This window comes from Eretmochelys imbricata, chromosome 6, assembly GCF_965152235.1.
Source record: "Eretmochelys imbricata isolate rEreImb1 chromosome 6, rEreImb1.hap1, whole genome shotgun sequence".
In the NCBI taxonomy this organism is placed as follows: Eukaryota; Metazoa; Chordata; order Testudines; family Cheloniidae; genus Eretmochelys; species Eretmochelys imbricata.
In genome coordinates, this window is record NC_135577.1 from 118337794 (window position 1) to 118365043 (window position 27250).

General features: G+C 42.7%; 1 protein-coding gene across 6 annotated transcripts in view; it reads left to right on the forward strand.

Moving 5' to 3' along the window:
* The first annotated feature begins 20532 nt into the window (after positions 1 to 20532).
* PPP2R5E (protein phosphatase 2 regulatory subunit B'epsilon) overlaps positions 20533 to 27250 on the forward strand; it is a 111575-nt gene continuing 104857 nt past the window's right edge. For 4 of the 6 annotated variants that reach the window (XR_013346446.1, XM_077819513.1, XM_077819512.1 and 1 more), the window contains exons 1-2: positions 20862 to 20989; positions 24389 to 24552. Coding sequence is in view for 5 of the 6 variants with exons in the window: in XM_077819513.1 (XP_077675639.1) it covers positions 24396 to 24552 (157 nt within the window). In the remaining variant the exon portion in view is untranslated. Of the gene's footprint in view, positions 20990 to 24388; positions 24553 to 27250 lie in introns of all 6 variants that reach the window. The other 2 variants (XM_077819515.1, XM_077819511.1) reach the window with 2 other exon arrangements.

Here is a 27250-nt window from a genome sequence, read left to right on the forward strand (position 1 = left end):
AAATGTCCTAATGGTTAGTTACCCTCACTTTGAAAAATTTCCTCCTTATTTCCAGTCTGAATTTGTCTAGCCTCAACTTCCAGCCATTGGATTGTGTTACACCTTTCTCAGCTAAATTGAAGAGCCCATTATTACATATTTATTCCCCATGTAGATATTTACAGACTGTAATGAAGTCACCCCTTAACCTTGTTTTTGCTAAGCTAAGCGTTGGGAAGAGATGGGGTCCACCCAACCAAGAAGCGGAAGAGCACCTTTGTGCACTCTAATAATGAGAAGGTCTTTAAACTAGGTTCAAAGGGGGCAGGGGACAAAAGCCCACAGATAAGCATAAAAAAAGGTAACCTTAACAGAGGGCTAGATGTTGTAGGGGTAGACACAGACATTTACAATAGGGTCAAAGGAGCAACGAAAGGGAAATAAGTGGGGGAATTTGCTCAGCATCTTAGATGTCTGTACATAAATGAAATGACTATAGGGAATAAACTGTAAGAACTGTAAGTATTAGTCCATACACAAAATTATAACTTAAGGCATCACAGATACTTGGTGGGATAAGGCTCATAAATGGAATATTGGTGTAAAGGGAAATGGCTTGCTCAGAAAAGACAGGCAGGGTAAACCAGGAGGAGGTGTTGCATTATATATCAAGAATATATGCATTTGTTCTGAGGTCCAGCAGGAGGTGGGAGGCAGATTAGTTGAAAGTCTCTGGATAAAGATAAAAGGGCTAAAAAATAGGGGTGATTTTCTGATAGGGATCTACCATATAAACCACCAAATCAGGAAGAGGAGGTAGATGAGGCATTTCTAGAACAAATAACAGAAATATCCAAAACACAAGACCCGGCAGTAATGGGAGACTTTTACCACCCAGACTTCTGTCGGAAAAGTAACACAGCAAACCACAACATTTCCAATAAGTTCTTGGTATGTATTTTTGTTCCAGAAAGTGGAGGAAGCAACCAGGGGGACAGCCATTTTAGAGTTGATTCTGACCAACAGAGAGCAATTGGTAGCAAATCTAAAGGTGGAAGGCAATTTAGATGAAAGTGATCATGAAATGACAGATTTCATGATACCAAGGAAAGGGGGAAATGAGAGCAACAGAATAAGGACAATGGACTTCTAAAAAGCAGACTTTATCCAACTCCGAGAACTGGTAAGTAGGGTCCCATGGGGAAGAAAATCTCTGTTCAGGAGAGCTGGTGGTTTCTCAAGGAGACAATATTAAAGAAATATGGCTCCATCAGGAGCTCTTTAATGACCTGAAAATCAAAAGGAATCCTACAAAAAGTGAAAACATGGACAAATTGCTAAGGAAGAGTACAAAAGAACAGCACGACAATGTAGTTACAAAATCAGAAAGGCTAAGGCACAAAAGGAGCTACACCCAGCAAGAGACATAAAATGCAGGGAAAAAAACCCGGGGAACAAAGAGGATCTGTGGAATTATAGACTAGTTTTATAGACAGAATTTGTAGACCAGAATTATAGACATTTAATTTTTTAAAGTTAAAAAAACCCCAGAAACTTCAGAATATTTTGTAAAGGAAAGTTCCACATACTTGCAGCATGTGGTTCATAATCATAATAAAATAAAATAAACTTCCTAGGATTGAGGAATATGCAAAACTTACTGCTGTGATTCTACTGAGATGATCCATGTGTCTTATAAATTTTAGCATTAGGCACAATCTATGACAGACTAAAAGTATGGAGAGTTAACAGAAGTAAAAACTTTTCACCCTTGTTGCTAGCAAAGTATAAGAATGCTCAAATCCTTACAACTGTGTTCACAGCTCAGACACTAAAATTACTATGGAAGATTATTCTCCCATCTCACACCTTTCTGGATGGACACACACACACTTATACACGCCTCTTCCAAATCTCTCTTCAGTACTGCAATAGGTAGCTTTTGAAGTTGTTTATCCAACCCATATATACAATATGGCACATAAATTTTTGGCCTGTCCAGACTCAGCAGCATAACACAGGAAACAGGTTTGGGCAGATGACCTATGGAGAGCATGGAACCATGTGTTTGGGAAAGGAAGATATGGAAAAAGCGTGCCCTCCCCTCCTCCCCCCCTTTTTTTTTTTTGAACCTGCAACTTCTAGTGTGTTCAGCATCTTGCAGGATTAGGTCCTATCTCAGCAAATGAGGCTTCCCATTGGGAAGTAGCAGTAAAATTAGTGTTCCTTGAGAGAGACTAAGACCATTCACAGTTAGTTAATCCTGCTTCAGGGTGGGTGCACGCTTGTGTGTTAGATAACCTCTTGAGGTCCCTTGCAACTCCTACAGTTCAATGATTCTGTGCAGAAATTAAAATGAAGACTGGCGTTTTTAGAAAGTTTTGAAAATTCATTGTGTATGCACTTGTACTTATTTAGTGGTCTACCAATCACTTTAGTGTGATGTTAAGCATTTTCTTCAGTAATAAAAATGTCTCCACAGTAAATGGACATATCCCTTCATTGAGTGTTTGATTATAGAGGAAAGAAGTTCCTCCTGGCCCTTATGGCAGACACATTCACTGTAGCTTGGCTGCTACAAACCTAATAACTCTCTGTATAGATTCATGAAATATTTTTGAATTTCTAAATATGTTAATACCAGTCACACTTGGAGTGAGTGAGAAAATGCAGATGAAGGTACACAGAAGAAATAAGGCTCTGCTTGTTGCTATTGTAAGCTATGTACAAAGAAGCAGAGGTAAGAAGACAGGTTTATGTTTCATTTTATTGAAGCTTGACAAAACCATGGAAACCCTCTGCCCCAGGTCAGTTTGGGTCAATAGGAGTTTAACTATGTTTTATTTCATGCATTAAAGCCAATGACAACCCTTGAAAAATATTCCTCTTAGAAAAAATGGTCTGGTCCTGAAAGGCTGTGATGGCCTATGGCACCCATTAAAGGCAGTCTGGAGAGAGATTCTGCAGTAGATATTAATGGCAGTGAGGAAAACCTAAAGTCCCTACATATAAAAACATATGTGGGTTATCTATTTTTTTAAAAACTTAACTCCTGAAACACAAGCAAAACATTGAGTACTTCTGCTACTTCCAAAAACTTTGATAAACAAATGCCTCAGTCCTGCTAAGTTACAAGTTATCAGCAGAGAAAATACTTATTTTGAGACACAGTTGTGGGAGAATATCTGTAGATAATCAGAGACCTTAATGTGTATGACTCTGACATAGGTTGGAGGACTATTGCTCTTACAATTTCCTGTAAGCTTGCTGCGTGTAAAACTGTCCCTGAATTTTGTTCTGAAATAAAATTATTTCTGGTGATATTTCTGTGGTGGGCGCACCAGCCTTTGAAAGGTTGTCATGGGTCAAATCTGTGAGCGTGACCCACCAGCACACCACCATTACATCCCTCCCACCCACCCATGGGGACAGCTGTGCACAGGGGGGATTCATCTATGGGGCGGGTGGTGGTTTTCCTCAGCATGCTGTAGAATTCCTTTGTCCCACTACCAAACACCAACTTTGAATCTTGCTTATGTTCAATGCCTGGTGAAGTAGATTCTTTCAGTCTTATCCTATAGTAGCAAAGGGGGCTTCCTAGAAGTAAAAGAGGTTGGAAGAAGAGTGTCATAAAGACTGAAGACCCCACAATAAGACACAAGCACCCTTTATTCACCTGAGATACTGAAACAATGACAAGTTCTTCTACAGCAAATTTGCAACATTATAATATTTTCATTTAGTGAATACTTTTATTGAACCTAAGTGACCTATCTAATCAGTGGGCCTTCCCTTTAAACTGGTGACTGTGAAAAGAAAAAAACCTCCCCAAACCAAACTATAACTAGATTTGGGGTTTATCCATAATTGACAATTATACAATTTATTTTTTTCATTTACATTAGCTTTCTCTGGGTTTGTGCTGTAGACTAGGACACAGCACCAGAAGATGGAATCTATGAGTATATTAACACTGCCAAATGGTTAGGAATACACACCCTAAGAATTCTTCCTTTCACTTCTTCCTTTCATCTTTATTTTACAATTGTTATTTCATTCCTTTCTTTAAGTGTTTGAGTTTGTCATTTTCTAGGGAAGGAAACAAACAATAACAGCTGATAACACTAAACTGCTGCAACCTGTAAATTCCTATTTACTGTGAGCTCTGCACATAGCAACATAGTCTGTATTAGTAACCTAGAACTGTGCACAACAAACCCAACCGTACAGCTAACTCAGTGTCATTTTGCCACATATTTTAATGTGCTTTAATACTATGTCCCATATAAAGATTAAGTTTATATCATTCTGAATTCCTACATTTCACTGTATTGGATGTATAGACATGGATTTCAGTAATCTCATATTTAACAGGGATTTCTGTGGAACACCACTAGATGCCAATATTCTTGGTAAAATGGTAACAGTTCAAGGATTTAGGCACCGGATCCTGCCACCCTTACTCAGACAAACAGTCCTACTGTGTTCAGTAACAGTAGAACTACTCCTATGAGCAAGGTCCAATAATTGTCCTTTTTTCCTTACACAGGTCACAAATGTTGCGAAAAATAGGGTTCGTTACATATTAGAACATAGAAGCATTTTGTGTTTACATGTGCCCATCTACTATAGAATGAAATACTTGTAAAACTGTTTTATTTGGATTTTTATTTCTATTTACACTTATTTCAACAGGCTGAGTCTGCTCTAATTTAGGCAAGAGCTCACATTGGCCCCTGGGCAGCCCCAAAATTAAAGGAGATGGAGAGGGGCCATAACACCACCGTTGCCCCCTACCTTTCAGAAGGGCTGAATTTAGGTCAGGCACATTTGAAGGTTGAGTCCTAAATGTGTAATTGCTGAATAGAAAATCAACAGTTTGAGCCTTCCTTCAGATTGTGACAGCGCTGCGTGCACAGCCAGTTGCTGATATTCCAAGTACCACAGCAGTGAATGCCACCATTTCAGAAAGCAGAACACTGTTCTTCAGTTATAAAACAATCATACAAAATTCAAAGTCCAGAATACTTCTATGAGTCACTAAACTTCAAAGTGTTTGATCAACCTTTCCTATTCACTATAAGCTTTAGAAATTCCACTCCAAATACAGCTAACTGAAAACATCAAGAAATGTGGAGTGTTTGCTGCACAAATGGAGTGATTTGGACAGCGTCCATTTACTGCTTCTCCCATGGGTTGGCAAAACCAATAATACTCAGCAACTGGCATGTTCAAAGCACTACAAACATCAGCTACTGAATTCTAACAGCAGTCCTATGAGGTAAACTTGTACGGTTATCCCTGTGTTAGAGGGGAAACTAAGCAGAGAGATGAAGAGATTTTCTCAAGGTCACACAATAGGTCAGTGGTGAATGAGGATTAGAAATTAAGAGGGAAATCCTGGCCCCGCTGAAGTCAATAGGACTTTTGCTACTGGGGCCCGGTTTTACCCAAAGACTTCTTAACTCTAAACCCTCTCCTCATTTCTCCAGCCATGTTGCTATTCCTAAGTTAAAATATTATATAAAATACATGCAACTTTTAAAAGTTTAACATGATTACTCAGTTTGGCAACATTGCCTAGTGTGGAACCACATGATGCATCTAATCCAAAGTGGCAGCAGTCCATCATCATATGAAAATACTAACACAAAGAAGGGATTTTTCTTTAAAAGAGTGAGAAAGAAGGGAGAACAGTTTCTTAAGTGAATGTTAGTTTTCTTCGTTTGCCTGTTGCCAGTCCGGCTCCATAGATTTGTTTTACCTGCCACTTCTAGGAGAGCACTTCAAGCCCATTAGCATTCCAGAAAGTTTCAAATCTTCCCAGAGCAATGAAAAATAGTAACTTCTACCGTAAGGCCATGTCTACATTGCATATAGCCGCTGCAGATTATCGCTTGTGTGCATGCATATTTGGCTCCTTGTGTCAGTAGGGCACATACTCACTAGGAGTGCTTGTACTGATGCAGAGTGCAGTGCACAATGGCTAGGTATGTAACTCATCATCATCCAGCGCTCTGTCTTTTGGGAAGTTTTGGCAATGTGTGATGCGGCTGAAATGTGTTGTAGAGAGTTGACTGGGAGCATGGAGTCAACTTCCCAGTTTGCAACTGTCTCCTTCCCATAATGTCATCTATATCCCATAATTTTCATACCTTTTTTTCAAAATCCAAAACCTACATGGCCTTCCTTACTGTCCATCATCTCTGACAGAAGCAGGGATCCTGCATAGCTCTGCACTATTGGCATGAGTGTTGCAAGCACAAGGCGCATGATCCTGAAGTACGTGCAGAGGAGTGGGGACCATGATGATTCCTTAGAGGACAGCTTGCTGAGGGATATAGTGAAAACCAATTCAAAGTTGTTGGTGGAATTCACTAAGCAGCTGCAGATGGTGGAGCGCCATTTCTGGGCCCGAGAATCAAGCCCTGACTGGTGGGATTGAATCGTTAGGCAGGTTTGAGATGAAGTGCGGTGGCTGTAGAACTTTTGGATGCACAAGGTCACATTCCTGGATCTGTGTGCCAGCATCACCGCAGACCTCCAGCTCAGGGACACCAAAATGAAAGGTGCACTGACAAATGAGTGGCAATAGCACTGTGGAAATCTGGAATGCCAAAGAATCCATTTGGCGTCGGGAAATCCATTGCAGGGGCCATTATCATGCAAGTGTGCTGGACCATTAATCGCCTCCTGTTATGCAGGATTGTGACTCCTGGAAATGGGCAGGACATAGTGGATGGATTTGCAGCCATGGGGGTTTCTGAACTGCGGGGAGAGTGATCATGGCATGCGTGTCCATATTTTGGCATCAGAGACCACTTGCCACAGACCACATCAACAGAAAAGGCTACTTTTCTGTGGTTATGCAAGCGTTGGTGGATCACCAGGGATGCTTCATCGACATCAGTGTAGGCAGGTCAGGGAAGGCGCATAACACTCACATCTTTAAGAACACAGCACTGTTCAGAAAACTGCGATCAGGAACTTTCTTTCCCGACTGGCATATTACCACTGGCAATGTTGAAATGCCAGTACTGATCCCAGGGGACCAGGTCTACCCCTTGCTCATGAAGCTGTACACTGGCCACCTCAACAGCACCAAGGAGTGCTTCAACTACCGGCTCAGCAGGTGCAGAATGACAGTTGAATGTGCCTTTGGTCATTTGAAGGGACACTAGCATTGTTTACTCACAAGATTGGACCTCAATGACAAAAAATTTCTAATGATTATAGCTGCCTGCTGTGTCCTGCATATCTGTGAAGCAAAGGGGGAAAAGTTTCCGCTGGGGTGGAGTGGCTGTCTGCTCAATTTGAATAGCCAGATACAAGGGCTATTAGAAGATCTCAGTGTGGCGCTATATGGCTCAGGGAGGCTTTGAAAGATCATTTTAATAGAGTCAGAGTAGCTTGTGGTGTTGTTGTGTGATCTATCTGGCCTGGCTCTTTTGCGGCCTGGTATGAACCATGTGGTGATTGCTGTACATGCTGCAACATACAACATTCTCATTGCACCTATTAATTTTGTTTGTGAATGATCTTGTGTTGTGTGACACTATGCAGTAACAGGTAAATGGTCACTTTCAGAACTGTTGAGCACCAGCCAGCATATGGTGTGAAATGACAAGGATTAATTATGTTTCAAATAATGGAATTTTATTCTGTAACAAAATCAGTGCAACTCCCCTCCCCTCCCCATTTAAAAATGAATACATTAAAATGTAACAAATTAGGAGAACAGAACTTATGAAGGGGAAAGAACATTTCAACTATATATACACCACTGTAAACCATGCCTAAGTCAGTAATAGTCATTTATAAACTCAATTTCTTACTTCTACTTTGCAACTCTCTAAAACTGTGCATCTGAGACTCTCAAAGAGCCTTTCAAACACTAAGGCTTGCATTCCATCCCTTTGATCATCTTTGTCACTCACCTCTGGATCCTTTCCAGTTTCTCTACATCCTTTCTATACATTGATGATCAAAACTGGACACAGTACTCCAGCTGAGGCCTAACCAGCACCGAGTAGAGTGTACTGTGTCCAGTTTTGGTCATGGATGTAGAGAAACTGGAAAGGATCCAGAGGTGAGTGACAAAGATGATCAAAGGGATGGAATGCAAGCCATGTGAGCAAAGTCTGAAGGAACTGGGTATGTTTATCCTCCAAAAGTGTTTGCAACCCTCCTTCTCCTTTGTGTCATCTGCAAATCTGATTAGTATGCTCTCTATTCCTACATCCAGGTCATTAATAAAGATGTTAAATAACCCTGGACCCAAAACAGATCTCTGTGGAACTCCATTTGAGACCTCCTTCCAATCTGACATCATTGCATTAATAGCTACTCTTCGTTTGCGATTGTTTAACAAATTATATATCCACTTAATGGTAGTTCTGCCAAGCCGGCATTTCTTTAGCTTACTTATCAGAATGTCATGTGGGACTGAGTCAAAAGCCTTGCTAAAGTCCAGGTATATTATGTCTACTGCATTCCCCCTATCCACCAAACCAGTTACCTTATCAAAGAAGGAAATCAGCTGGTCTGGCATGATTTGTTCTTAGTAAATCCATGCTGGCTGCTAGAGATCATCCCTTCATCCTCCAAGTATTTGCAAATCAAATGTTTTATACATTGCTCTAGTAGTTTACTAGGTATCGAGGTTCGGCTGACTGCTCTATAGTTCCCCGGCTCCTCCTCTATTCCCTTTTTAAAAATGGGCAATACATGTTAGCCCTTCTCCACTCTTCTGGAACCTCTCCTGTCATCCAGGAGTTTGAAAATGCTAGGGGCTTTGAGATTTCTTCAGTTAATTCCTTAGCACCCTCGGGTGAACAGCATCAGGCCCTCCTGACTTGAATTCATTCGAATTTGTCAGAAGATCTCTGACAATTTACTTATCTTGATTGCTTATCTTCCCCTTTACGGTCTCTGGTGACTTCACTAGTCGTCCAGCCACATTATTTTTTGTGAGAAGACTGAAGCAAAGTAGGCACTGAGGAGATCTGCCTTCCTATCATCTTCTGTTACCAGCTCACCTTGTGTGGATCCACTTCTCAATGGAGCATCCCTGATCTATCTTTTTTGTCTGACATATTTGTAGAACCTCTTTTTGTTGTTTCTAACATTTCTTGTCAGCTGTAACTCAAGAATTGTAATCCCTGAACTGCTGTTGGGGAAATCTGGAGAATACCACAAGGAGTTGCCTATGAAAAGAGGTGCAAAAGGTGCATAGGCAAATGCTGAAATAAATGTGTCCAGGAAAAATGCTCCTCTGAAAAAGGTGTCACTCCTATGACAGAGCCACAGGAAAATTCCTCGAAGTCTGTCCTACTGCAATGCTCATGTACTAACCTGCATGTGACACTGGCTGAGCGAGGTCCCTCTACACTAGCTTTGCATTTCGGAATGGAGCAAGCCATTTTCACCAACTTTACCCAGGTACCTTGATGGTACAGACTTTTGCTAACCCTGCCTCTTTTGACTCAGTCACCCCCCTTTCCTTTCAGTTTACAGAGCAGGCAAACATAACTGCAACTGCCTTGCACACACCCACATCTGGGAATAAACTTCCTTAAATCCTGAGATAAAGAACAAACAAAGAAAGGTAGAGCTCTTCAAGCTAGGTCTTCTTTCCTCCTCTCAGAAATCTGATGAATGGGACATAAACTCATCTTGGTTCTTAAACTGACTAGATACTGGTCTCCTGAAAAGCAAGCAGATCTAACAAAAATCTTGTTACAGCAGGGAGACGGGAGGTGGTCTTTTTCTCTCCACTGTTATTTCAAGTGATGACAGAACAATTTGGCTGATATCACTTCAAACAGGAGCAGAGCCTGGATTTGGACATCAGAAGGGTTTGTGGCAGTGTGAATAGCAGACGGAGAGGATGAAGAGGAGGAAATTGAAAGAAGCATAACAAGAGCAGAAGGGTTATTCAGGGCTAAAAGTTAATAGAAAGTGGGGTAAAGTGTGCAAGAAGAAGAGCATTAAGGGAGTGAAAATGAGCTAGAGAAAGAAAGGAAAAGGGAACTAACAAAACAAACAACCCACAGAATCAAGGAAACAGTGAAAGAAGACAGAGACTGCAAAATTCAGCTGCTAAGATAAGTGAGCTTGTGGTTCTTTCTCTGTACATTGTAGGTATTGGTTTGTTTCATAGTGTGGTATTTTTATTTGAACATATCTTCCTCCACTAAATACATTACTAACCGGAGGGAAGTAATTAGTTCTGGTTAGGGGTGGAAGATCAGGGATGTGATATTACTAGTACTGGGTTATTTATGTCAGTTGGTGTGAGGATTTGGGGGTGCCATTCACAACCATCAGAATATTGGACGCTGGTCTGCTAACATTTTGACATAGCAGCATAGTAAATAATTCCAAGACTGAAAAGGGAAAAATCTGAGTACAGAAAAGCTGAGCTTTATTCCAATATGATGTTCCCATAGGGTACTGAAGTCTTTGCTATATCAGTGTTTGCAGGCATCTATGACCCTTTGTGTGAGGAATGGAGGGAAGACGTTACAACAAATAATAAGCCAGATTTTCAGACAGGCACACATAGGTATAATTGCATACATCTAATTTATGCTCATAAACAGGTATTTGCATGCATACATACATGACCATTTAGATACTTAGCTGACCTTGCATATGTATGCTCATTTGGTGCACGTATCTCAGATATGTGTATGTCTAAATTTTAAAAATCTAGCTCAGACACATGAAATGTAAAAATACACATAGTAGAATAAGGATAATGTACTGACAGGATAAAGAGGAATATGATAATACCACCAACCACTCACAGGTAAGAATGGCTTGGGAACAAGAGAGACCAGGATCAGACAAAACTCGGAAACATGAGTACAATAAACAGTTATTTAATCAGGACCAGGGAACACTCAATGATCTGGTTCATTCAGTATTTAACGGACAGAAGGACACAGCTTTCTGGAATGCACTGAGCATTGTTTCTGCAGGCAGATAGACCTATCTGTTTTGATGGAGCCCCAATTTTAGAGGATGAATGGGCAAAGCAAACAACCACTCTGGCCAGAGAAAAACAAAATGGGTTTGAGGTTGGACAATAACATTGTTTCTCTCTTGCTAGAAGACTTGGTGAGTTGCTGCCAAGTCTCAAGAGGCTGTAGCCTCTACTTTATCTCACTTCTAATAAAATGTCATTCACAATATTGTCTTGGAGTTTTTGGTTTACAGCAAATTTCCTAGAGATCTTTTGCTCCTCCCCTTAATTTAACTAATTCTTATCTGCAAATCCTACTTTTAATTAATTCTTGCATTATTTCTCTCTCAATATGTTCCTTTTGTAACTGTTTCCTTTTGATCCTCTCTGTCTTAGTTTATTATCAGTTATTAATACAGCTGTCAATGCAAGCGTTCGTCAAGGCAGTTGGATTTCCTTATAACCACCGTTGTTGTGTGTCAGAAACAGGTAACTCTTTTAATCAAAGCATGGGGACTTGATAAAGCTTACAGTTATGTTCTAAGAGCATCCCCCTAGTATTGACTACAATCCCCAAAATTTTGTTCCAACATGAACCAGATATAATATAAAACCTGGGATAAACTCTCTTCTTTGGTTATTACAGTAATCAGGATTTTACTCTGAATGTGGTAGTTGGATTTCCTCTTGTGTGGCTTTTTAAAGCGGACATTACTACATTTTTATTTCCCTATGTGCCTAAAAGACAGGTTAGCAGCAATTAAGTGGCTAATGGTCCAGCTGTGCGTTACATATGTAATATATATCACCATGAAAAATCGTGTGTGTAACAGTTGTCTGCAACATGTACAGGGATGCTTTGTGAGCGTTCTTGGATCTGCCAGGGACTAAGACTACCCTGTCACAGACACAGTGTATTACATCAGGATACCATCCTAATGATAGTCTTGAGGGCTGGCTTCTTCACCTGTAAGGAGGAACAGGAACATGTGGGAAGCATGCTCTGAATTTGCAAGAAAAGTTGGGAAGAAAGAAAGCAGGATGTTGCAAGCTTGGGAGATCCAGATAAAATGGTGAGTAATTCATTAGTAGTCTAAGGGAACAAAGCTCTTTCAAACATAGTAAAAATATGAAAATATACTTGTTGGTGTAGTGGCTGCTGGTTGCTTTTGTTGTTGTTTTTTTGAAGATGAGGTTAAAGGCAGCTAGGCCATTTGAGAAGCTTCAGTCCGGAAATGAGGCCACTAGTCTCAGGAGAATGGTTTTGTCTGAGGAGGGTAACAACCAAAGACTGCACTCCCTTGGTAAACGAGGCATTAATTTCAGAGCTGAAAGAGAGACTTTATATGAAAGAGGGAAGAAATCAACGAGATGAGATCTCATCTTGTTTCATTTGCAATAGAGATACAACCACAGTGATAAAGTAAGGGAGAATGTTACATGTGACACATGGGGGAGCAATCTTTTCCCATACTGCTTTTCACCCACTAAGCAGGACCATTTGGGTGGTGTCCATTTCACAGGAGAAGAGATGGAACGTTTGAACTGGAGATTCAGGGACAGTTGGGGAATGACAGTTGGAGAGGAGAGGGCCGGGCGAAAGAGCTGCATACCCCTAAGAGGACAGAGAAAACAGGCAGGCAGGGGACGTACCAGGAAGTGGTAACTTGTGAGATAAGAAGCGTGGCAGGGGCAGGAAAGCAAATTAGAAATAAAAAAGGGATTGGGCAAAAGAAGAAACTAACTGAACTAGAGGGAAAGTGAGAGCAGAGAAAGTGTTCGTGAAAGAGACATCCACCCAAAAAAGTGAGTGTCTGTCTATCGCACTGCATTGACTGTAGGAATAGATTTCTAAGGATCCATAGACAGAGGGATCTATAGACAGAGAAATTAGGGATTGGCTCCCATTCTGTTAGCCATGGCTCTGACTTTCAAATTCCCCCATACCATCTTCATAACTGGAATCACATGTTTTGAGAGCATTGCTGAAGTTACCACCTGGTTCTACATTCTCTCATTGTTGGCTCAGGCAGGGGTGCTCTATACAGAACCCAAACAAGCATAAGACTCACCTTTAAAGTGTGTCAACATGCAAACTAGATGCTGCAATTATAAATATTAAAACAAAAGTTGGATGTGCCATTCACCAAAACAAAACTAACAACGAAGTCAGAAGCAAAAGTCATCCTGGCTGTAAGCAGATTAAATACAATGATCTTGTGTCTGAGCTGAATTCGGTTCAAGAGGTCTTACGCTAAAATAACACTCCTAGACACTGGTGCACTTCATTTATTTTAGAGTAGTTTAGTTGTTTTGAAGCACTATTTCACTGATTGTTCACTTTTGACAATTTCTGTGGCCTTGTAGAAGAGCCTGGTTTTCATGCTGATTCGTCTGTTCAGATAGCATTTCTTGTTCCTGCAAAACATTTTCTGGTCTTTTTCCTGTTGGGCTGAATAATTAGTTGTCTGGGGACATAAGGTTTTTCTAGTTCCAATATTAGGAAGCAAGAAAATGTCTGAACAATTCTCATCGTACCAACGAGAATCTTCCCCTCAGTGTGTAGATGCTTTATAGCAGTGGTTCTCAATCTTTCCAGATTACTGTACCCCTTTAAGGTGTCAGATTTATGTTGTGCACCCCAAGTAGCATCTCACGTAAAATTTACTTGCTTACAAAATCAGACAAAAATAAAAAAGTGTCACAGCCTAAGTTCCCTCTAAGCTATGTGGCCGCGCAGCTGCGTATTAAGCCCCAGCGCCGACCTGCCGCGACACCAACCTGCTCCCAACTTGCCACAGCCAGCCGGGGCAAGGAGCCCCTCCCTTGGCCTGGCCTAGCCCCTCCCGAGTTGCCATGGCCAGGGGGAGGTGCCTCTCCCCAGGCCCCGAGCTGCTGTGGCAAGAGAGGGCTAGGGGGAGTCCTCTCTCCCCACTGCAGCCCCGGGGCAGCCTGCACCCCAACCCCCTCATCGCCAGCCCAGAGCCCCCACCCAACACCCTGAACCCCTCATTCCTGGCTCCACCCCAACTCAGAGCCCCTCCCGCACCCTGAACCCCTCCTCCCAAGACCCACCCCAGAGCCCACCCAGGGCCCTCATTCCTCCATACCCCAACCCTCTGCCCCTCCCACACTCCAAACCCCTCAGCCCCAACCCCACCACATGAATTTTGTTATGTGCACCAATATGAAGGTGGTGTGTCACACATCACCTCAATATTGGTGCACATAACAAAATTCATTCTGTACATGGATGTAAAAAGTTAGAGGGAACACTCGTCACAGCACACTATTACTGAAAAATTGCTTACTTTCTCATTTTGTCTGTATGAAATTTTATTTTGTATTGACTTAGCTTGTGCTTTTTATGTAGCCTGTTGTAAAACCAGGCAAATATCTAGATGAGCTGATGTACTCCCTTGAAGACCTCTGTGTAAGCCCAGGGATAAATGTACCCCTGGTTGAGAACCACGGCTTTACAGAGCATTATATAACTCTCACTATGGACACACAGACCAGATGAAGTAGCCAAATAAAACTGTTTACTACCCAACAGAGCAAGACTTCCACAACCTTATCCATTCAGTGACCTTGTCTTTGGTAAAAGTTTTTAGGTAAAGTTTACAGAGGGTTCTTCCCTTGTGCCAATCAAGGAAGGCAGCACTGGGCCATGTGGCCTCCCTTTCTCGTATTTAATTCATATTCTGTATCACAGACAGGTCCATGAACCCTAGATAGTGGCAGGTTTCAGAGTAGCAGCTGTGTTAGTCTGTATCCGCAAAAAGAAAAGGAGTACTTGTGGCACCATAGAGAATAACAAATTTATTTGAACATAAGCTTTCGTGAGCTACAGCTCACTTCATCGGAGGCATGCATCCGATGAAGTGAGCTGTAGCTCACGAAAGCTTATGCTCAAATAAATTTGTTAGTCTCTAAGGTGCCACAAGTACTCCTTTTCTTTTTCCTAGATAGTGGATATTTAGTCACACTTTGAAACTTCTGGGCAGACCAAACCTGGGAGTAATTGGTGCAGAGTAGACTCTGCCCACCAGTACTGTTTTGGCACTATAGATGTTGAGCTGGACAGACCATTCTCCACAGATCCTTTTAATGCCTATTCTTAAAAGGCAAACAAGCTACCTTTGAAAATTTCTTTTAAAATCTGTTTTTAAGGCTCATAGTTGCACTTTCCTGAAGGAAAACAAAGATTTAATTGGGCTCACATTGTGCAGCAAGAATTGAGCAGTGCAGTTGTAGAGAACACCTCTCTCTCTCACAGGATGACCTGGGATGTTTGAGATGACAGTCCTGCAACTCATTCATTCAGGATAGGGATATATCAGTGGAGGAGTGCTACAGTCCAATAGAGTGCCTTTTTTGCCCCTCAACCTTTAGGGCATGTTGAAAGGCTTATATATAAATACAGGCTTTTCCTTGAAGATGTTGGGGGTTCTGAGCTTTACTTGGTGCCGCTTGTTTGGTAGCTTTTATTCTTTAACGATAGATTTGTGAATTTTTAGGATATTCTATATTGCTGCCTAGAAGCCAGAATATGTAATTTCTTGGAAATACAGATTTCACAAAATGTAAATGAAGCATTAAATGAAAAAAAAAAGTTGCTGTGTCTCTTTAACATGACAACAGTTTTTTCATCAGGGTGCAGACAAATCTCCCTGCACATTTGAGGTCAAGATTCGTATTTCTCTTAAAGGAATACGAGAACTCCTGGGACATGACCAGGAAAGAAAAGAAAAACCAATCTGCAAGAAAAGGAAAGAAGAGTTGTGGAAAATTTGCTGGTCAGAAGATAAAGAAAAAGTAAGTCTCATGGTTTTGACATGCTCATCACCACATCAGACTGATAAATATTACAGTAAACAATATAAACATGCCTGTAACAGTCAAAATGGAAATAGCAAGTCCTGTACAGCAATTTTTTAGTTATATGGAATACATCATTTAAATATGATTTATTCATTTTCTAATATAAGTTTATGTAACCTAATAATAATAACTTATATAAAACAGCAAGAGAGGTCATGAGACTATCTGCGGAGATGTGGATCGCAGTAGTCTGACTACTAGCTCTTCTATCCCTAGAAACTTATTTTAAGAATAATAACTTCTTATATACTGCCTTTCATCTGTAGATATCAAAGTGAAGGGGAAAGGAGTCCAGGAGAGCTGGCTGTATTTCAAGGAATCCCTGTTGAGGTTACAGGGACAAACCATCCCGATGAGTCGAAAGAATAGTAAATATGGCAGGCGTCCGGCTTGGCTTAACGGTGAAATCCTAGCGGATCTTAAACATAAAAAAGAAGCTTACAAGAAGTGGAAGGTTGGACATATGACCAGGGAAGAGTATAAAAATATTGCTCGGGCATGTAGGAATGAAATCAGGAGGGCCAAATCGCACCTGGAGCTGCAGCTAGCGAGAGATGTCAAGAGTAACAAGAAGGGTTTCTTCAGGTATGTTGGCAACAAGAAGAAAGCCAAGGAAAGTGTGGGACCCTTACTGAATGAGGGAGGCAACCTAGTGACAGAGGATGTGGAAAAAGCTAATGTACTCAATGCTTTTTTTGCCTCTGTTTTCACTAACAAGGACAGCTCCCAGACTGCTACGCTGGGCATCACAAAATGGGGAAGAGATGGCCAGCCCTCTGTGGAGATAGAGGTGGTTAGGGACTATTTAGAAAAGCTGGACGTGCACAAGTCCATGGGGCCGGACGAGTTGCATCCGAGAGTGCTGAAGGAATTGGCGGCTGTGATTGCAGAGCCATTGGCCATTATCTTTGAAAACTCGTGGCGAACCGGGGAAGTCCCGGATGACTGGAAAAAGGCTAATGTAGTGCCAATCTTTAAAAAAGGGAAGAAGGAGGATCCTGGGAACTACAGGCCAGTCAGCCTCACCTCAGTCCCTGGAAAAATCATGGAGCAGGTCCTCAAAGAATCAATCTTGAAGTACTTGCATGAAAGGAAAGTGATCAGGAACAGCCAGCATGGATTCACCAAGGGAAGGTCATGCCTGACTAATCTAATCGCCTTTTATCATGAGATTACTGGTTCTGTGGATGAAGGGAAAGCAGTGGATGTATTGTTTCTTGACTTTAGCAAAGCTTTTGACACGGTCTCCCACAGTATTCTTGTCAGCAAGTTAAGGAAGTATGGGCTGGATGAATGCACTATAGGGTGGGTAGAAAGCTGGCTAGATTGTCGGGCTCAACGGGTAGTGATCAATGGCTCCATGTCTAGTTGGCAGCCGGTGTCAAGTGGAGTGCCCCAGGGGTCGGTCCTGGGGCCGGTTTTGTTCAATATCTTCATAAATGATCTGGAGGATGGTGTGGATTGCACTCTCAGCAAATTTGCGGACGATACTAAACTGGGAGGAGTGGTAGATACGCTGGAGGGGAGGGATAGGATACAGAAGGACCTAGACAAATTGGAGGATTGGGCCAAAAGAAATCTGATGAGGTTCAATAAGGATAAGTGCAGGGTCCTGCACTTAGGACGGAAGAATCCAATGCACCGCTACAGACTAGGGACCGAATGGCTAGGCAGCAGTTCTGCGGAAAAGGACCTAGGGGTGACAGTGGACGAGAAGCTGGATATGAGTCAGCAGTGTGCCCTTGTTGCCAAGAAGGCCAATGGCATTTTGGGATGTATACGTAGGGGCATAGCGAGCAGATCGAGGGACGTGATCGTCCCCCTCTATTCGACATTGGTGAGGCCTCATCTGGAGTACTGTGTCCAGTTTTGGGCCCCACACTACAAGAAGGATGTGGATAAATTGGAGAGAGTCCAGCGAAGGGCAACAAAAATGATTAGGGGTCTAGAACACATGACTTATGAGGAGAGGCTGAGGGAGCTGGGATTGTTTAGCCTGCAGAAGAGAAGAATGAGGGGGGATTTGATAGCTGCTTTCAACTACCTGAAAGGGGGTTCCAAAGAGGATGGCTCTAGACTGTTCTCAATGGTAGCAGATGACAGAACGAGGAGTAATGGCTTCAAGTTGCAGTGGGGGAGGTTTAGATTGGATATTAGGAAAAACTTTTTCACTAAGAGGGTGGTGAAACACTGGAATGCGTTGCCTAGGGAGGTGGTGGAATCTCCTTCCTTGGAAGTTTTTAAGGTCAGGCTTGACAAAGCCCTGGCTGGGATGATTTAACTGGGAATTGGTCCTGCTTCGAGCAGGGAGTTGGACTAGATGACCTTCAGGGGTCCCTTCCAACCCTGATATTCTATGATTCTATGATTCTATGCTTTACACAAAGGAGACAAATATTATCCCCATTTTACAGATGAGAAAATTAAAGCATAGACAAGTTCAATAACTTACCTGCAGTCCCCAGTAGGCTAGCAGCCAAGGTCTCCTAAACCTCACTCCAGTGCTCTCTATACATAATCCAAATGGCATGGAGGACACTGAATTTGGCTAATCTAGAGAATTTTAATTAATAGACATAGAGGGACATAACTATGTGAAACTCTGTTAACTGAAACGGTGAACTTCTTGTCTCTATTGGACAATTGCACTAGTATAACAAAAACTGATCTAGTTACACTGGTGTAAACCCCTATAACAGATTCACTTAAACCAATTTAGCTTAATACCATAAATTACTACAGTAAGCTAAACTCGTTGAAGTGGATTTAAAGTGATGTAAGTGTATCTGTATTAGGGGTTTGCTCCTCTGTAACTAAATGTTTTTTAGTTCCATCAATACAAGTTTTCTAATGTAGTTAAGAACTAAGTCTCTTGTAGTTTTTTTTTTTTTTTAATAAAAGTTTTCTGGGGACATGACAAGCTAGGTAGTGTACTACTTTTTTGTCCCTTTACAGGAAATGACAATTTTTTTTGCAGTTTAGACTCAGTCATATGGAATTGTTTTAAACACTTTTTCTGAGTGCTTCGTTGTCCATCTGTATAGCAATGAGAAGAGTGAAGCTTTAAATCTTTCATGGCTCTCACACTAACTCAGTTTCCCAGCAAGGAAGCTGGCAATCAGTTCAACTCGTCCTGTGTTTAGTGTGGCACTACTGTATACTCCTTGACTACGGGGGAAACAATTATAAAGAACAAATGGGATGAGGGAAGACATAAAAGGAAAATGAGGCAAAGACCATCTATGTGGTCTTAATACTAGTAGCTACCATGATTTTCAGTACGTTACCCATGATTACAAACGACCAATGTGTACTTTTTAGTAGCTCACATAAAAAAATTCGCTCCTCTTAAATAGTTCAAAGAACATCTTTTAAAAAAAATACCTGTTAGAGGAGCAAGTGAAGGTGGGAGAGGGAGGAAGAATACCTATAGTAAGTTTTTATAGCATTATACTCCCAGCTACTTCCTTGTGAAATCAGTAAGGTTTGGCCTTACTTTGTCAGAATCATGGGGGAAATACTGCATTATATTTATAACACAGAAGCCATATATATATTTAACCATAATGTGAAAGTTATTAGCTATTATTAAAAATACTCACTTTGTTGCACACATATGCCTGTATCCATTTTTAAAAAAAATCATTAGAAAACACCAAGCTGATGGCACTGGGAAGCCCAAGTGCCCTCTACTATAAGATATGCAGGGCTGGCATAAATCTTATCATTGGGAGAATTCAGCAAGTGTCTTCCCCATTTTTATTTTCACATTGCAGGGGGGAAAAAAGGTTGTTAATACTTTTAAAAGCAGCTTTATTTCTTCAGTGACAGGATGTAAATTCACATGTATTCAGCACCTGCCCCCACCCCCCATCCTTGTCACGTACACGGGTCTGGTGTGGTACTACAGACCACAGGGAAAACAACAGCCGAGCAGCTCAGCTCACCCCACCGCCACACACGTGTGAGGCAGCGACGCTACAGGGGGAGTGGAGGGAAGGAGGCAGAATGTATTTATCCCGGCCGGACAACATGGTTCATGCCCCCCACACTGCAGAGCGGGGCTCGGCCAGCCGCGCCTCCCCGCAGAAGGCCTCTGGAGCACCCCGGGGGCCTACGGGGCTCCGTCGGGGAGGGCTTTACCTTGGCAGGCATCCCCTCCTCGCTCGGCTGGGTGCGGGGGCAGCGGGCCTTGCCCTCTCTGACGGGGAGGGTCTCTTTTCGGGGCGCGCCTTTCAGCACAGAGACCCGGGCGCCAGCCCCGCGGTAGGGCATAGGTCTCCCCGAGCTACAGGGCCAGGCGGGCAGCGCTACCCGGTCCGAGGCCTTGCTGGCGGCCTGCTCCCTGTGCGAGGGCAGCGGACGAGGAGCCCGGTGGAGCACCGCCAGCCCCGAGGGAAAGCCCAGCTCCTCCTGCCGAGGCGCCGCCAGGCTCAGCAGTATCGCCCGGTAGGTGCCCGGCCTCCGGTCCGCGCTTGCCGCCCGCGTCCTGTCCAACCCCGTACCTCTGCTGGCTCCGCCGGCGGCGCTCCCACTTCCCGGCGGCGGGCGCCAATGAGGCGGCGCGTCCCGGCGGCGGCAGGCTGAGTGGGCGTGTGCGGGGGGCGGGCTGTGGGCGGTGGCAGCACGTTCGGTTGTGTGTGTGCCATGGCCGGAGCCCAGTGAGAGTGGCTGACAATAGGAGTGAGCGAGCCCGAGCGCGACCCCGAGACAGCCGGGACCCCTCGCTCCCCCAGCCAGCCAGCGGCAGAGGAGGCCCCCAGCGCCAGCCGCAGCGCCGCTCGCCGCGCCCGCCCGCCCGCCGTACCGCGGCTCCTCTCCGCTCGGCCCGCGCTCGGCCGCCCCTCCGCAGGCCCCTCCGCAGGGCTCCGCCGGGAATGTGAGTGAGACAGCAGCCATCGCAGGCAGGGGGCCGCGCCGAGCGCACGGGACCGAGCGGAGCCCGAGCAGCTGCCCGTTCCTGAACCCGCCGCCAACGCCGCCCTGCGCTGAGGAGGCCGCTGCCGCCGAGGCCTACAGGCTCCTGCAGCTGCAGGGACAGAGCCCGGCGCGCACGACGCTCCGGCCGCCGCCGCCAGGGATCGGCCGCGCTCCGCCGAGCCCGGCTCACTCCGCCTTCTCCTCCTCGGCTCCGAATTCTCTGCCAGGAGGGTCAAGGTAACTTCACCCCCAGCCCCGAGAGGGCAGCGAGCCGGCCGCGGCGTGGGGGAAGGGCTGCGGGAAGGGCGGGAGGATCGGGGAGCGCTGGAGAAGATGGGGGTCACGGGGTGGGGGTGGTAAAGGATAGAGTCCAGCTGTGTTACTTATCCCCTGGCGGAGGGAAATGACATCCAGTAACACCCGTCAGAATGCAGCTAATTACACCCCTGCTTTCACGGAGTGCTTAGTGGGGGCGCTTGCTCCTACCTAGCCGCTTGCAGTGACATCCATCGGTATTTTTACATTCACTCGCCTTTCCTCGTATTGTTGTCCCCAGCGGTGACAGTCTCTAGTGTGTGTCGCTGTGTATTTACCAAAATACTAAAAAATTTCCCGTGTTATAAATAAACACTTTCTATTGAGAAAGCTATAGCTGTAAATGCAGTTATCCACCACTTGTGCTGCACTCAATAAAAACCTCATTCCTTCTCCCCCTCCTCATGGAAATAGTGTTTTTCAGTGCATTTAAATGATCATTTAAGAATGTGAAAAAGTGACCAGTGTTTACTGTAATGTTAAGGCTGGATGTAGTCTTGTTGAATTAGAATTAGAATTTAATAATGTATAAATCAGGTGAGAGAAACTGTCACTAAATTTACAGCAGAGAAGTGTGGGTAAAGCCTCTTGCTGACAGAATGATCCTGCAGTTTGAGTGAACTGCTCCAGTCTTTGTCCGTTAATGTTCTTAGCAATTCCATTTTGAGACTGTGTACAAATATTTCTGGGGAAATGGTTAGATTTTTTTTAACAGTTACATCTGACGAGGAGATGAAATTTTTTTTTAATTAGGCGAAATAGGAATAACAAATCTAGAATGTGTGTCATTTTTTGTTATTTCCAGAGTCCTGCTGACAAAACGTAACTTTTTGTGTTTGTATATTTTGAGAGACTCTACTCTCCACTTACTTAGGAATCACGAATTGGCTTGTTGAAGTGAAAGTATATAACATTTCTCCATATAATTTGTCTGATTTTCCCATGAAACTTCCATGGCCCCTTGATGTCATGGTGATGTTGGCATCTGTTTCAGTTGGTAAATAACATCTGTTTCAAGTATAGAAGTGTGTTGCTCATAGCCTATTAAATGTAGGATGTATTATTTGGGATGATAATGAAGCCACACCTGAGGAAAAATTAAGTTGATGAAATAAGAATTGTTTTTAGATGATGCCGGCTTCACTGTCCAATATCAAGGGATTCCTCTTGGTTCCTTGAAGAAGTTATGTATTTTATATTTTCAGTAGACTGTGTGTGTGTGTGTGTGTGTGTACGTACGCGCACACACACAATTTTTCACATATTAAAGTTGAGAGGGTTTCATTTAACAACCCTCATCTTTACATAATTTTTAAAAAATCATACTTATAAAATATTTTGCATAATAAGAAAAATCCAAATAATGTTGATTTAAATTATTTATGAATCAGATCAGTCCCCAAATATTTTAACAAAATGAGGACTTCAAGGTGTACTGCAGGTTGCAAAATCAACTCCCATTAGCAATAGTAGTCCTTTAGATAATTGGAATCAATGGACATTGAGTGCTCTCAGGACCTTCCAAAAACATGCTGTAAGAAAGACCCTGATCCTGGAAACATTTACACACATTTAACTGGAACAGGTACAGAGAAGGGCTGCTAGGATGATCCGAGGAATGGAAAACTTGTCTTATGAAAAGAGACTCAAGGAGCTTGGCTTGTTTAGCCTAACTAAAAGAAGGCTGAGGGGAGATATGATTGCTCTCTATAAATATATCAGAGGGATAAATACCGGAGAGGGAGAGGAATTATTTAAGCTCAGTACCAATGTGGACACAAGAACAAATTGATATAAACTGGTCATTGGGAAGTTTAGACTTGAAATTCGACGAAGGTTTCTAACCATCAGAGGAGTGAAGTTTTGGAATAGCCTTCCAAAGGAAGCAGTGGGGGCAAAAAACCTATCTGGCTTTAAGATTAAACTCGATAAGTTTATGGAGGAGATGGTATGATGGGATAACATGATTTTGGTAATTAATTGAACTTTAAATATTCATGGTAAATAGACTTAATGGCCTGTGATGGGATGTTAGATGGGGTGGGATCTGAGTTACTACAGGAAATTCTTTCCTGGGCATCTGGCTGGTGAAGCTGATCGCCATATTTGGGGTCGGGAAGGAATTTTCCTCCAGGGCAGATTGGAAGAGGCCCTGGAGGTTTTTCGCCCTCCTCTGTAGCATGGGGCACGGGTCACTTGCTGGAGGATTCTCTGCTCCTTGAAGTCTTTAAACCACGATTTGGGGACTTCAATAGCTCAGACATAGGTGAGAGGTTTTTCACAGGAATGGGTGGGTGAGATTCTGTGGCCTGCGTTGTGCAGGAGGTCGGACTAGATGATCATAATGGTCCCTTCTGACCTTAATATCTATGAATCTGTGACTACTGTGAGTAGCTCTGCTGATTAAAGTTGAACACTTGTAAGTGTTTGCTGGATCTGGGGCTAAATCTTTTTTCTTAAATCTGTTCTTTCCACTTCACTGAGAAAATGTGGTTTAATTTTTTTGTCAGAGAAGGCAAGCCTGGTAAAAATCAAGAATTTGGTTGTTGTGAGGCGGTAGCTATATTAACAGGTGAGCCCCCCCCTTTGACATAGTGCTGTCTACACGGGAGTTAGGTCAGTATAACTGCATTGCTCATGGACGTGGATTTTCCACATCCCAAGTGATGTAGTTACACCAACATAACTTACTAGTGTAGACCAAACCTAGTGAACTTTCTTTGGTTTTTAAGTTCTCTAAAATAGACTGCTATGCTTTATGTTTCCACAAAACACCCACCTTTCTTTATGGATAGTAAACTGAATTTTATTTGTTTTTAATTGTCCTATAAAGTAGTTGTGACTTTAATATTAAAATTCATTATTATTTTTGAGCTCCTAGAAGTGTGCATGGTGCTTTGTGAAAACAAGTAAAAGATATTTTGTGACCCAAAAAGCTTATGATCGAAGGCTTTGATCCTGCAGACAGGTCTACACAGGCATACTCCCGGACCTCTGTGGAGTTCCATAGACATCAACTGATCTTGATGGATACACATGTGTCTACATGTGTGGATCTGATTGCAGAATCAGTGCCTAAATTCAGACATGATGTAACAAGTGAAGGCCATAGACAAAATAGGGGAGAGAACGGACAAGAATTACAATAGTACCATGGAGCTACTTCATAAGGCCTATATGTAAATTGATGGACCATCTCTCTTTGATGTCACAAGTGGGTTCTTAGGAGGGATGTGAATGAGGAGGCTCTTGACAAACTCATTTAATCTTTACCTGTTTTCATCCACTGGGAATGTATTTATAATGTGTGTTTCCCTTCAGTAGGGATATGTCCTCAGCACCAACCACTCCTCCGTCAGTGGATAAAGTAGACGGATTTTCTCGGAAGTCCGTCAGAAAAGCCAGACAGAAGAGGTCACAAAGCTCCTCCCAGTTTAGGTCTCAGAGCAAGCCTATTGAATTAACTCCTCTGCCTTTTCTAAAAGGTAAGGCTCAAGATCAGTTGTATGATTAAAATATTTTTATTTTACAGTAGACATCTAGATTGTGCTGAAAAGTATTATAACAGAAATTTGAGGGGGGATTTGACCTGTGAGTGAGAAACAGTTCATGCCATATTAATATTTATTAAGTTAAAAAAAATTGGCATCAGCTAATATATTAAAAATGAAAACTTGCATCTATGAATGGATATGTGTTTACTGTTTGCAATACTTGTGGAAGTTCTGATTTCTAATACTAACAGAACCATTGCTGGCAGTCTGAAGGCACACAAGCTTTTTGCATATATTTTAGGTTATCAACCCTTAACGTTTAATCCAATGTGGCAATAGTTTTTAAATGAGAAGATGATTCATTAGCAGATGTGAATGATATTAATTTAGCATTGAATTCTGTGATCTACCAAGCACTTTCTGCAGGGAGCTAAGTGCTCTCAACTCCCACTGATTTTTAGTACAAGTCTGGGGGGCAGAACAGCTCTTAGAATCATGTCCTTGCAGGGAAAAGGATGTGTGTATTTTTCATTTTGTCATCCATTCAGCCTTCCAAAACTGTTATTGAAGAGACTTAAGTGGTCAAATGCAGATTTCTAGGTTTTCTCATTCTACTTTTTGTTTACAAGGGAAGAAAATAAGTACAGTTAACTAAAGTTAATATTAGAGTTGATCTTTGTGGTAGCTGATATTGAAGTTCATAATTCTGGACATTGTCAAGAGCTAGTAGGTTTAGGCCTATCGCCTTTGTTTTGTTTTGCAGATATGTACATTTCCCACATACCTTCTCTCTACTTGTCTGATACTTTTGTGTTTAGTCAAAGTATTTAAATATGTAAAGGACCTGCTCTGACCAGAATCCTGCCACCCTGCTTGCTCGCAAGAAAGGAGTAAACACATGAAAAATACACACTTCTATATGCATCTATCAATTGAGAGAAAACCAGGTTGCCTGAATTTTTGTTAGTGGATTTCTCAGTGGAGTTGTCATTTTTATAACATGTCTGAGAACTTTTTTTGTGGAGCTACTAGAGTTTTTAACATCAGGAGCCAAATAACTTTTTAAAAATAGTATTTTAATTGTAAGTTAAATTTTAGGCCTGTCATCCCTGACACTTTCTTTTTTGAAATACTTACGACTCTGGTTCATAAAGAAGGACAATTTGCCCTTTCGTTAATTTGACTAAATTTTGGAAATTAAATAGATTTACATTTTATATAAAAATGAGCAAACTGTTGCTACAACTGTTATTAATTATTTGTATTGCAGTGGCTCCTAATGATTCATTCAAGGAATACACGAGGCACTTTATGCACATATAACGAAAATTTGATCCCTACTATCTAAGGCCCCAACCCTGCAAACACTTACACACATTCTTAACTTGACTACCATGAGTATACGCATTGAAATCAATGAGATTACTCATGCTGGTCAAGTTAAGAATGTGTGTGTTTGCAGGGTTGGGACTTAACTGTTACTGCAAGAGACAGTGTGTGAATACGACAAACATGGAGCACTAAATATCGGTGAAAGAATTAAGATTAGTATAATAAGCAGTGGTTACAGTGCCCCTGCTTACAAACTGAAGATTTGATCTTGTAAGTTATTTCTCATTGATTTCATGGGAGGCCCTTCATGCTGACACAAGGGTCCACCTATGGTGATTCATTTGTGGGATTTGGGCCTAATACTGATGCTTCAGATAGGTTATATCTATTAAAGGGACACCATCAACTAAAATTCACACTTTTGCTATAATATATTTTACCTATTATTGTTACCAGTAATACCCAATATTACTAAAGCTGAAAGGAGTGAAAAATATGAATATATATTTAACTTTTACTTAACATATGCATTGCCAACCCTTTGTGTATAGTCAGTTTCACTGTTTCCCTTGGACAGGCTGTTAGGTCCCAATCCTGCAAACTCTTTGGCTTGTCTTTAACTTGAAACATAAGGATAATTCCATGGACTTCAGTAAATTTCCCATTGACTTAATTATTCCCACTATTGTTTGTATAGTTCTCTCAGACAGGAATAAGACATTAATAAGAGCATGTGATTCAAGATATTGGTAAATTTTATGGATTCCTAATCGGCAGGGGTGGCCAAACTTACTGACCATCCCAGCCACATATAACAATCTTCAGAAGTTCGAGAGTCGGGGCACGCCTGCTGGGGCTTCAGCCATGAGCCCTGACAGGTGGGAGACTCCTCCCCCCCCCACCCCTGCTGCCAGAGGTGATTGGGGAGGGGTAAAGTGCCACCCCCCCGATTTTTGCCAGGGTTTTTTGATCTGCTTGGTCACATGGTGCCATCAGGCTCCCTCCTTGCAAGGCAGCTGGTGGAGCCGGCAAGCTAGAAGCTGCAGCAGTGGGGAGAAGCAGTGGCAAATTGCCAGGGGAGATGTTGCTTTTTCTGCTGCCTGTCCACGCAGAGCTACTACCTGGGAGCTGCAGGGAAGGGCCACTGAGGGCATAGGCTCTGACTCCGTGGGTGCTCCGGGGCTGGAGCACCCATGGGGAAAAAAATGATGGGTGCTCAGCACCCACCAGCAGCCATGTGGATAAGCTCCTCTCCCGCCCCGCCCCCCAGTGCCTGCCAGCAGCCCCACAAGTCAACACCTCCCCTCCCTTCCAGCACCTCCTGAGGGGGCGTGATTCAAGCTCTGGGGGGGGGGGA